This window comes from Arvicola amphibius, chromosome 18, assembly GCF_903992535.2.
Source record: "Arvicola amphibius chromosome 18, mArvAmp1.2, whole genome shotgun sequence".
Classification (NCBI taxonomy): domain Eukaryota; kingdom Metazoa; phylum Chordata; class Mammalia; order Rodentia; family Cricetidae; genus Arvicola; species Arvicola amphibius.
This window is the reverse complement of record NC_052064.1, coordinates 10,624,035-10,636,882: the sequence shown is the minus strand read 5'-3', so window position 1 is coordinate 10,636,882 and position 12,848 is coordinate 10,624,035. Positions and strand designations below refer to the sequence as shown.

General features: G+C 42.2%; 1 protein-coding gene across 2 annotated transcripts in view; it reads left to right on the top strand.

Annotated features, from left to right (window-relative positions):
- Nucleotides 1-12,848, top strand: part of Cfap69 (cilia and flagella associated protein 69) — a 74,509-nt gene that overhangs the window by 4,366 nt on the left and 57,295 nt on the right. For both annotated transcript variants that reach the window (XM_038315627.1, XM_038315626.1), the window contains exons 2-3: nucleotides 4,044-4,103; nucleotides 6,213-6,278. In XM_038315627.1, coding sequence (XP_038171555.1) covers nucleotides 4,044-4,103; nucleotides 6,213-6,278 — 126 coding nt within the window. The remainder of the gene's footprint in view (nucleotides 1-4,043; nucleotides 4,104-6,212; nucleotides 6,279-12,848) is intronic.

The window sequence follows — 12,848 nt, the reverse complement described above, 5'->3', positions numbered from 1 at the left end:
TGAAGCACAATTCCAGCCCTCCCCCAACTAGATCAGATAATGTTATGTTATAAAAGTAGGAGGCGGCAAGTGGTGCTTGGAAAGACCTGCTGGCTCTCCTTTCCCCCACCACAGACAGCATCAGTCCCAGGTCGGCAGTGCTCTTAGCCTGTCCCTTGGCTCACATCTCTTCTCCTCCCAATCTGCTGTCCTGAGATGCCATGTCACACGTTGTTATGCTTCTTCCTTCCCTAGACACACTTCAGTTCCTTTCAGGATACTGTTGCTTATCATAACTAATATGATTGCCTCAAAATTGCTTACCTTCTCTAGGCTTTTTTCCTATTCTATAAAACCAGCCTGTATTTGGTGAGTATTCCCAGGATGTAGATGGCCATCACAGTCTTCTGGGGAGCTTTTGGGAAACACTGGGCATGTCTGGGCCCTACAGCATGTTTAAACAACTATAATTACCAGTGTATGGCCTGAAGGTTCTCCCTCAAGCCCCACAGAAACACCAGAACCATTGAGCTGCTGCTGTCTAAGCTCAACGCTGGCCTGGGAAGCCTGAGTCCCAGTTCTGCCTATATAGCTGATTCACTGCTTACTTCACTTCCGAGAGGGCAGGATCTTCTGCAGCATTTTTGGTGTAATACCCAGTACAATGCCTAAACACACAGGAGGTGACATTAAATAGTGGCTCCCCAGACTGCCACAGCCACACAACTGTCCCAGCCACACAACTGTCCCCACATTCAGTGGACCTACTATGGGCCTTTTCAGGTTCCCCTGTTGTCAGTCCAGAGTCAGTGAGCTACTGCTAGCTCAGGTCAGCTCTTTCTGTGGGTTTCCCCATCATGGTCTTGACCCCTTTGCTCGTATTTGCTCCTCCCTCTCTTTGACTGGATTCTGGGAGCTTGACCCACTGTTAGCTGTGAATCTCTGCATCTGCTTCCATCTGTTGCTGGATGAGGTTCTATGATGACAATTAATTAATCTGATTACAGGGGAAGGTCAGTACAGGTATCCTCTTCACTGTTGCTTAGGATCTTAGCTGGGGTCATCCTTGTGGATTCCTGGGAATTCACCTAGTGCCAGGTGTCTTGCTAGCCCCATGTGGCTCTCTTAGTCAAGATATCTCTTTCCTTGCTCTCCTTCTCTGTCCTTCCCCCACCTCGGCCATCCTATTCCCTCATGTTTTCTTCCCATTATTTCTCCCCCCCCCCCCGCTCCTTCTGCCCTCTCTTCTTCCCCCACCCGTGCTCCCAATTTTCTCAGAAGTTCTGTCTATTTCCCCTTTCCAGGGGGATCCATGTATGCCTCTCTTAGGGTTCTCCTTGTGTGTATATTAAGGAAATATATCTTAATATTGTCATGCCTTTCCCTGAGCTCCTTTACTCTGGGTTCAGAGTAGAAACTTAAGTCCTAGCTTATACACTCTTCCATGGTCCAATCACTCTGACTTCCTGACTTTTCAAGTTTGCCAAGGGTTCCAGCCCCCAGACTTTTGCCCTTTCTCTGCCTACTGCATGGACATTATCCCTTCCTTAGACACAGCTTACTCTCTCACCTCCTCCTAAGGCTTGGCTGACATGGTGCCCTCTCTTTGAGTCAGTCCTTCACTGACTACTCAAGCAAGCCAGTACTTTATAACCATTTAGTTTTCTCTAGAACATTGTAATCAAACCCTGTGCTATATAACTTACTGACTTAATTGTTGCATGAGGAGGGTGGCCCTTTCTTTGTCCCGGCCACCCGGCTAGCTTACACCCGAAATAACCACACAGAAATTGTATTAATTAAATAACTGCCTGGCCCATTATCTCTAGCCTCTTATTGGCTCTTACATCTTGATTTAACCCATTTCTATTAATTTGTGTATCACCATGAGGTCGTGGCTTACCGGGAAGGATTTAGCATGTCTGATTCTTGCGGCTCCGTGGCGGTTCTCTCACTCACTTTCTTTCTCACAGAATTCAGTTCTGTCTTCTCTGCCTATCTAAGTTCCGTCCTATCAACTAGGCCAAGGCAGTTTTTTTATTCATTATCCAATGAAAGCAACACACAAACAGAAGGAACTCCTACAGCATTTCCCCTTTTCTGTTTAAACAAAAAGGAAGGCTTTAACTTTAATGTAGTAAAATTACATATAACAAAACAGTTATCAAGCAAGAATTAGAGTTAGAATATTTATCTCTACTTTATCTCTTATTTTTTTTTTTTTTGGTTTTTCGAGACAGGGTTTCTCTGTACTTTATCTCTTATTGTAATGTTACACTTAATGCCCTCCATAGCATATTGTTTATGTAAGCAGATTTTGTGTCTTTCCTTTCCATACTGCTAGCACCTATAACAATGCCTGACACAGCGAGGACACTCAGTGTTATGGTTGTGATTGTACCTAATTTAACCCAAACCTCCAGTTAGTCCTTTGAGCCCATGCTCCAGAATCCTGTGCCCAGTTTCACTCATCAGGTGTCCTGATGCTTACACCGTGCTGCAGCTGATACTGGCGATGGGAATGGGGTGCTCAGTCAGTTTCTGTGGTCTGTATCCATTGCTGAAGCACACACTCCTACTGGGAGCTCGTTCCTTCTCGTTAGGTCACCACACTGCAGAAAAAGTCATCATTTTGTTATTTCATTCTTCTGGCTAAACCCTAAGGAAAACCACCCAGAAAGACAGAGACTATTTAGTCAACACTTGCTGTTTGTTGGGAAGGAGTCATGCAGCATTGCTTACTTTCCGCAGAGAATGCAAGGCTGGCACGAAAACTTGATATGGAGGGTAGGCTGTGATGACTGGAAATGGTTGCCTGAGACGCATGTGGGAGGCTGGAGGCTGGACATCGGATGTAATTGCAGTGCGAAGCATAATTGTGTAGTTTTTGCTCTTTCTTTTTGGCTTTCTATGATTCATACTGAGTTGAAATCAGGAGGTAAAACAGTGGAGCAGCTGGAAGTCAATGATCAAACTTTGATTTTTCTAAGCCTGCTTCTGTAGAAGTTATGCCTTGCCTTCATAGATTACTGTGGAATTTTCAGGCTGAGCCTGAGTTCAAGCTAAACTACATAAGTAATTGTCAACAGACAAGTCTGGGCATTGTCCATTTATATGTTCAGTCTCAAAACATTCAATGGCTTCCTAAGTCCTTTGTATGACATCCTGAGCCTTCTGTATTATTGCTGATAGCTACCTGAGATCAGGACAGTAGGCCTGTCACTCTTGAAGCTTAGAGCCTGCCAATGAAAGCTTATGGAGAGCTGAGGAGTAGAATGTATACAGAGCAACATACAGTGATGGTGCGGGTAAAGACAAAAGAATCCTTGCTGCTTTCCATTTTTTATGAAAGGTTATCTGGGGAAGAAAAATTGGATACAAAACAATCATGCAACAAGTTTTTATTTCAATACCTTTATCTAACCCTCAAAGCAAATTATTTCAAGAGTTGTAACACAAAAGGCTACCCTATTTGCCGGTAGCTATATCTGTATCCATAAATTCTGGAAACACAGAAAGAAAAGAGAAAGTTAAAGTAACCACAGGGCACAGACATTGCTAAAACTCCAAATCCCAAAGGCAATGTTATGTTTACCAAACTATTTGTTAAAGTTAAATATAACAATTTAATGATTATAGTTAACAATTGAGAGGTTTTCCAAGACCCTGGACGAGGGGCTATTGGCAATTGATGGGATGAAGAGTCACTTTTCTTTGAGGGGCAGCCTGCTGGCAGGTTGCCCGTGCCAGATTTAATAACTTCATAGCCATGTACATATGGGTGGCTTTAAGTGGACTCAGTGGTTTATAAAAAATAAAAGAACTGGAAACAAGAAGGAAGCTATCATGGGTAAAAGGGGGTTGGGAAGGTGGAGAGAGGGAGTGGGTATATATATGTATGTATGTATGTATATATGTATGTATGTATGTATGATTAAGATGTACTGTGTGAAAATTCCAAAGAACACATGTGTGGGGTTATGGGTGGTGGTGTGGGAATGTGTGTGCTTGACTTAATTTCTTTATCCCCTTGGGGTGGAATAGTAACTGCTGTGTATTTCTAGGGTATTTTCAAGCCTATGGACCTGAATCGTATCATCAAACTCCTTGAAGAGAATGATAAGGTGAGTAATCTTGGAGAAGAAGTTACTTTGCTCTATCACTTAGAAACTCGTATGTCCCTGAACAGTAATGGGCATTCCCTCGAACATAAATATTGCTTACCTCTTTTGTTGAAACCTTTCCCCACAATATATGTCTTATAGTGAAGGAACTTAAATTTAGTATGAGAACCAATTTGTTTTCATAAGAAGGTCATACCCAACTATATTGGCTGTGATCAGAAGGACCGTCAAGAGTAGAGAATTGACTTTCGATTCTGGGTTAATACCTCGAGAGCAGAGAAAGAGCCATCTATCCTGTGCTAATAATTCTTGGTAAATAGGACTGGAGAAAAGACATAGTAGCAAAAGGACACTAAAAGAACTAGAGAAAATTTCTAATATGAGTCAGGACATGTAACAGATTTATACATATATATGTATATATATATATATGTATATATTTATATATGATTTGTTCTGAGAAAAATGATGAGAATACAAAGAAAATAATTTTTCTTTTATAAGACTAAAAGAATGTATTTGGAAAAGATGTACTAACTGTGTATGTATACATGTGTATGTATATTGTGTATGTATACATGTGTTTGCATTTGTGTTCACACCAGCACTCACCTAATACTACCCAGGTATTGTTAAGTACCTCAGAGCTAGCACTCACTATAGAATTACCGGTAGTCATTTTCAAATATGAATGCACATTCTTAATAAATAGGGAATAGATTGACTCAGGTATAGCCACCTAAACAAAGTAGCATTCTATGATTAGTAAACACAAACATTTAGCTATTGCTTTAACATTTTTAGTCTCTACTTTTTTAGAGAAGGAAAATAAACAACTACCAAGAGTAATTTATCTTTTTATGACTGTTTTTGTGAGGTTTAAGTGTTTAAATTGCAAATATATCTGCATAAAAAATAAAACACAACTATGGAGAGTTCCTTAGAGTGGTTTTTGTTTTTGTTTGTTTGTTTGTTTGTTTTGAAGTTAGAGTGGAAAATAGAGACAGTGCAAGAGCTTTTCATGGACAGTTTAATTTGAAAAGGGGTAGAAGCAAGCAAGATAGCTCTTTGGATAAGGCATTTGCTATCAAAACTGAGTACTTGATTTTAATCCCCAGAACCCACATGATGGTAGGAGAGAACAAACCCCCGAATGTTGTCCACTGATGTCCTCATGTGTGCCATAGGATGCAGGCATGTACACACACAAGTACAATAAGTATGTGTGAGATGAAAGAGAGGCACATATCAGGGGCTTGTTTTTAGTTGACACATGAGTTTTGGAAACATATTACTGTGTCGAGGCATATTAACTATATTGAAAGTCTGTATCATCCAGTGAGCTTCTATATGGTCAGGACAGAAGCTGTGAGGCTTCACGTGAAACTTTGTTTCCCTTTTTTGTAACATGAACGGGATGTAGCCTGCTTGTTTGGGTTTCTGTCCCGCCCAGTACCCCACAGCGCAAGCCCCAAAGAAATAACACAGAGATCTCTATATGTTATAAAGCTGATTGGCCCATTAGCTCTAGCCTCTCACTGGCTAACTCTCACATCTTAACCCATTTTCTGATCTATGTTAACCATGTGGCTCAGTACCTTTTTTCAGTGGGGCAGATAACATCCTGCTGCTTCAGTGGTCTGGGCAGGAGTGGGAGGAATCAACTTCCTCCTTCCCAGAATTCTCCTGTTCTCATTACATCATTTCTACTTCCTGTCTGGTTTTCCCACCTTTACCTCCTGCCTGGCCAATCAGCGTTTTATTTAAAACATGATTGACAGATTATAGACAATTCTCCCGCACCACTTTTTAGTATATTTTTTGCATTTTTCCATCACCAAAATAAAAACTCTATTACAGATAACTAGAAAAACAATGTGCTTTATTTCTTCTTTGATAATTCATGTTCATTACTGAATTCAATTCTTCCTTATCCTCTTATAGTTAGCCTTCCTTGTTCTCTTTTCTTTATGTGATATTGTATCCATATATACATTTGCTTTTTATGTAAGAATTACTTAGTAATTTCAATGTGTTTATATACAATAAACTTTTAAAAATCTTAACCTATTAAATGGCACAAAAGAACTAACAGACCATTTGTTTTAGGATGACTTAGAAGAAAAACAACTTAACAGTGTCACGAAACTGGTACAATACTATCAGAATGGATTTGTATCCTTTATATATATGTGTGTGTGCGCATGTTCATTTCATTCTTCTGGAAACACTAGAAAATGTGCTGGGTTCCTTCTTCTTGCCACATTAACAAGGTGTAACAGACCAGGTCAGGTAAGTTTGTTATCTTATCGTTCTAGAGACCAGAAGCTCACTTGGCTAATGTCACGGTCCCAGCAGGGACTGGTACACCAAAGATTGAGGAGGGAGGTGAGGGCCCATTTCCTTGACTTTCCCACCTTCCTGCAGACCATTGGCTCATGAACTGGCGCCTCCCAGTGACGCCACTCTCACCTCTGCTTTGTCCTAGCAGCTCCTCCTCCTGCCTCTGACACTCCTCACTCCCATTTCCCCTTATAAGGGTCCCTCTGGGTATTCTAGGAGAATATTCCTGTCTTCATTTACTTTTTGTTTTGCTATGATAAAATGCCATGACCAGTAAAACCCCCTGGGGATCAGTGGGCTTATTTCAGATTACAGTTTATAGTTCACCGTGGAAGGAAGTTGAGCAGGAACTCAAGGCGGAAACCAGGAGGCAGCGCTGAAGCTAAGATCGTGAAGGAACACTGCTTACTGGCTTACTCCCCGTGACTTGCTCAGCTGCCTTTCTTTTCCAGTTCAGGACCACATACTTAGAGGTGGCGTTGCCCTCCATGGACTGGGCCCTCCCAGGTATCATTAATCGAGAAAATGCCACACAGGCTTGCCTACAGGCTAGCTTACAGAGGCAGGTTCTCAGTTGGCGCCCAGTTCCCAGACAACACTGTCTGTGTCAAGTCAAGTTGACACAAACTAACTAGGACAATTTCCTTTTAGGATTCTTAACTACATTTGGAAGTCTCTTTGCCATATAAGACAGCCTCTTCAGTAGGTTCCGAGACTAAGACATGGACATCATTGAGGCCGCTGTCCTCTGCCTTATTTTATCTGTGGATAATGTCCATTCCTGTAGATTCAGAGGCCACTAATAGAATTAGGAGGGCCAACTCAGCCTTATTTCCGCCAGTATACAGAGCGAGTTTCACCTTGATTACCATCTTACATCGCTTCCCTTTATAAAATGGGAATGATTCCACCTCATTAGGTTATTAAGATGGGATAATCCTTTATCACGACAGACAAGAGCCAGTACTCAAGCCTCAAACCTATCTGTCTGTGTGTAATAACCAATTTTATGCTGGTGGCTATTTGATTTTTAAATGTTTATATTTAGATGATTTGCAAAGCATAAAGAAGTTTCACAGTTACATTAGATTGTTAGACATCTAACTCAAGCCTGGTGTGCTGACTCATCCATAAAACCTCAGCACTTAGGAGACAGACGCTGTAGGAACAAGAATTCAGAGCCTGGCTCCGTACATATAAGTGTGAGTCCAGCCTGGGCTAAATGACAACCTGTTTCAAAACAGCAACAAAAGTCAGCTTTCACTTTTTCATCTGCCATAGACTGGCAGCAGCTCCAGATCAGATTCTACCCACTGTGGGTAGAACTGGACTGGCTCTTGCGGACAGTTGTCTGATTTGTCTAAAGAAGATGTCCATCTAAGAACAACTTGTTCCAGGTCAAAACATCGTATAAGTTTCTCTAAATGTTTTCTTTATAGTAGCCTTGTTTTATAGGATCAGTAGGAGCAATCTGAGAGCTTTTGGGTATTAAGTACTACCTATTGGTAGACAAGAAAGTCTCCTAGCAAGTGATTTCTCCCTAGTTAATTTGACACTTCGGTATTTTGAAACCTTCATCCTTGTTTTTCCTTACGATTAGACAACTGGTTGCAAGTAGCTGTCTTTCTGAACACCTGTGCTAGGCTGGCTTTAGATGCTTTAAGACTTTATGGAGTTAAATTAGGGAAACGCCACTTCCCTGGGAAGTTGTTCTGAGACTTCCTGGGGAGATGGAGCAAATATCTATTTACCTAGCTATCGCTGATGACAGACCAGAGAAACAATCCTACCTAGTCTGCCTTGGTGAGCCAGTGAGTCTGTTGTGGTTAGTTGTGGAAGTATGCACACGCCATTGCTTAATGGGAGTATAGGTGACTCAGTGGCAGCTGCAGCCCTGCAGCGCCCACCCCGCTTGAGTGATGACTCAGAAACGCTGTGCACTCAAGATTCCTGCATTGCCGGTTGGCGGTGTGCCAGCTCCAGAGCCCTTTCCCAGCAGCTGTGGGTCTTTACAACTTGTAAGTTTTGTTTACTCCCTGAGCCTTAGGACCTTCAGTCCTTTTTGCTGGAGGGAATGCTTCAAATAGAAGGAAATTTCTACACAACCATGCACTCCTTCATCCAGCTCTTCCGTTCTTTCTGCCTTCCCTTCAGCATTTCCCTTGAGTCTTGGAGGGGCTGATATAGACGTTAGATTAGCTCCCTGCATCTGTGATGGAGTATTGAGCAAGATGCCTGAGCAACAGTCGTTTTGGAAGTTTCTTGTTTTATGAGCCTCTCATAAAACACCCATAACAAAAGAGGCTGAGGCTGGCAGTAGAAGCAGTCTACAGGTATCAACAGAAGTGTTTAGAAGGTAGTTTAATCAAGCAGATTCCATCCATGTAACAAGGCAGTGGTAGATGCATCCCCACTGAGACCATGACCTCTCCAGTCATGGGCTTTCCATTTGGCTCTCAGTTCCAGATGTGGATCTTTTATGGAGTAAGCCTTCAAGAAGAACAGACACTGGTTGCATCTGGAACAGTTGTGCCCTGCTGCATTAGCGGGTATATTTTTCACAAAATGTTGGCACTGTATAGTTGCAGTGTGTATAGCTTGGGGGTGGGGCGTTGATAACAGTTCTCCTTTTGCAGCCTGCTAATGCCTCTGGCACTATAAACCCAGTGAGCAGGGAGAGTTTCCAGTTCAGTCGCAGTTCAATTTCTTCATGTCCTGTGACCGTAGCATGTGGTGTCAATACTATGTAGGGATCTTCGGTGTAATTGCATGTAACCAGTAGCAGTGGCAATGGCCTTTATGGTTTGGGCTACTTTGGGAAGACTCCTTGGCCAATAATTCACAGGGAAGTAGCTTACCCCATCATTAGATTTTCATCTTATGGCTTTGGGGAATGACTTTTCTTTCCTGTCTTCTCTCTCTCCATCTCTCTTTCTCTCGCTCTTTCTGCATGTTTCCTTCATCTTTCACATTCACTCAAAACTTTTTGATTATTTTAGTTCTAATCATATGTCCCATCAAATGTTACATCAGCTGTAACATTTCACAAAAGTGAAAAGGGGCAGGTAATCAGATCATAATGGCTAATAGTTATCATACAACCCAGGAGCTTCTTTATTAATGGATTTACCACCTATTCTTCTCTCCCGAAAACTATTGTTGTGCCTGCTACCCAGCCCTGTCTGCATCAGATCTGAGGAATGGGTCTTCCTAGCTATGAGGGACATATTATAATATTTAATAAATGGTATGAGGTGTGGCTTCCACATGGACAAAATGTGATACTGACAAACAGGGAACTCTGAACCAAAGTTCCAGGAAAGAAAGTATACCTTCACATCTGCAAGACTGACGGATTAGAATATCAATGGCCCTGAAGCGGTTGGAACATTATAGGTCCAGAGTCTAATTGCAGTTTATGTTGAGTTCTCTTTAGCTCCCTAAAAGCCATTCCTTCCAATCTTTGTGTGGACGTAACATCCTGTGAATAACAGACAAAAACCTTCTGGAAGGTATTAGAAAGCTGCGCTTCCCCCGACTGAAACACTGGGTGTCCACATATGCTATCTGGCCCTGCAGACAATACTGCCCTGCTTTGCTGTAGCACCTACTTAGTGCTTCTATTCATGCACTTGGACAGTGTCCTTTGTTCTGTTACTATGAACTGCTTCCACACTGGAACATGGAATTTGACACGTCATCTGTCTTCCCAGGCCATGTTCACTCATATTTGCTCCAGAGTAAATTTGTCTCTTATCCCTGCTGAGGTGAGAGCTCTGCTTCTGCATCAACATTGCATGTTGTGATAACCATGACGCAAAGTGATTTCCAGAAAAAAGGGTTTATTTTCAGTTGTGGAGGGGGAGGCACAGCACTAGGAGGCCAGAGAAGGCCGCTGAGAGAGCAAACCTTCAGTCACATGCAGAAAGCAGAGTGCAAGGACTGGAAGTGGGGTGCGGCTGTCAACCCCCAAAGCCCACCCGCAGTTCTCCAAGAAAGGCTCCCATCCATAGCCTTTGCAGACAGTGCCAATAGCTCAGGATCAGGTGTTGGGATACATGAGTCTATGGGGAACATTGCTCATTCAAACCACCACACTATGTAAATTTGAGGGACACCGATATTAAATCCATAACATGGGCTAAAGATTAAGAATATTGTCGGGTGTAATGGTGAACGCCTTTTAATTCTAGCACTTGGGAGGCAGAAGCAGGTAGATCTGTGACTTCAAGGTCAACCAGGTCTACATAGTGAATTCCAGAACAACCAGGTCTACATAGTGAATTCCAGAACAACCAGGTCTACATAGTGAATTCCAGAACAACCAGGGCTACATAGTGAATTCCAGAACAACCAGGGCTATATAGTGAGACCCTATCTTGAAAACACCAAAAAAGAAAGAAAAAAGAGAATATTGCTGAGTCTGGTGCCTCATGACTGTAACCCTGGCATTTAGGAAACTGACAGTTACTGTAAATTGGAAATCACTTGTGCTAACTAATAACTTCTAGGTCAAGTGGATCCACAGACCCTGTCTCAAAAAACTGTGTGCATGTTTTGTAATTACTCAAATGCATTCTGATATGTAAAATTTTTGACTGAAAATTCACCATTTTATTATATATGTATATTTATTTTTTGAAAAAAATCTTTTTTAAATTTTATATACCAATCCCAGTTCCCCCTCCCTTCCCTCCTCCTACTCCCCCAACCTTCCCCCTATCATGGGCATGCCCCATCCATTCTGAAGAGGCCTCCCTCCCATGTGAAGTCAACAAATTTGTCCCATCAGGACCAAGCCTCCCCACCCCACTGCCCCCTGTGTATCTGGGCTGAGCAAGGTATCCATCCTTAGGGAATGGGCTCAAAAAAGTCAGCTCATGCAGTAGGGATAAATCCTGATTCCACTTCCAGTGGCCCTACAAACTGTCCAAGCTACACACCTGTCGCCCACATTCAGAGGGCCTAGTTCAGTCCTATGCAGGTTTTCCTGCTGTCAGTCTGGAGTCAGTGAGCTGCTCGCTCAGGTCAGCTGTTTCTGTGGGTTTCCCCATCATAGGCTTGACCCTTTTGCTCATATTATCGCTCCTCCCTCTGTTCACCTGGACTGTGGGAGCTCAGCCCAGTGCTTAGCTGTGGATCTCTGAATCTGCTTCTGTCAGTTACTGGATGAAAGTTCTATGATGACAATTAAGTAGTCATCAATCTGATTATAGGGGAAGGCCAGTTCAGGCATCCTCTTGACTACTGCTTAGTTTTAGGTGGGGTCATCCTTGTGGATTCCTGGGAGTTTTCCTAGTTCCAGGTTACTCACCAACCCCATAATGGCTTGCTCTATCAAGATGTCTCTTTCCTTGTTCTCCCTCTCTGTCCTTCCCCAACTTCACCATCTTATTCCCTCATGTTCTCCCGTCCCCTTTCTTCTCCCCTCCCACCCACTTTCCCCCACACTCTCAATTTACTCAGGAGATCTTGTCGTCTACTTCCCCTTCCCAGTAGGATCCATGTATGTCTCTCTTAGGGTCGTCCTTGTTACCTGGTTTCTCTGGGGTTGTGAGCTGTAGGCTGGTTATCCTTTGCTTTATGTCTAATATCCACTCATAAGTGAGTACATACCGTGTTTGTCTTTCTGGATCTGGATTACTTCACTCAGGATGGTTTTTGTTACATTAGTTTTTTTTGAAGGCTGTGTTTTTATTAGGCATTTGTCTGCCTTTCTTTCTCTTCTTTTCCTTTTCTTTCTTTCTTTCATATACATACTCTGCCTTTCTCTTCTTTTCTTTTCTTTTCCTTTTCTTTTCTTTCTTTCTTTCATATACATACTCTGTCTGCATGTATACCTGCAGGCCAGAAGAGGGCACCAGACCTCATTACAGATGGTTGTGAGCCACCATGTGGTTGCCCGGAATTGAACTCAGGACCTTTAGAAGAGCAGGCAATGCTCTTAACCACTGAGCCATCTCTCCAGCCCCTAGGCATTTGTCTTTTAGCTAGAAAAAAAAATTCTTTACCATTTATTTTAGTATAGTCATTATTCTCTTAGAACTTTTTATCAAAAAATAGAATTTTGCATCACTTATTAAATAACATTTTATTGAATATAGGAAGAATTCTAGGCTGATGCTTATTTGATCAATAAAACATTTTTATTAAATAATACCTTCACGAGCTCATGTGAACCACAGTATGTGCAGGCGGGGAAAGGCTTTTCTTATCTGTGCAAGGTAGCTTCTTTAAACTGGGTATTTACTCATTTTTCAAGTCTACCTGATGCTCGGGATTAATACTGTGTTACCCATGCAATGAAATCTTCGAGGATAGACAGGACCTTGGAGATCCGACCACTATCTGGTCTAAACAAGCATCAGGTGAACTCAGAATTAGCGTGTAGGGAAACAGGAA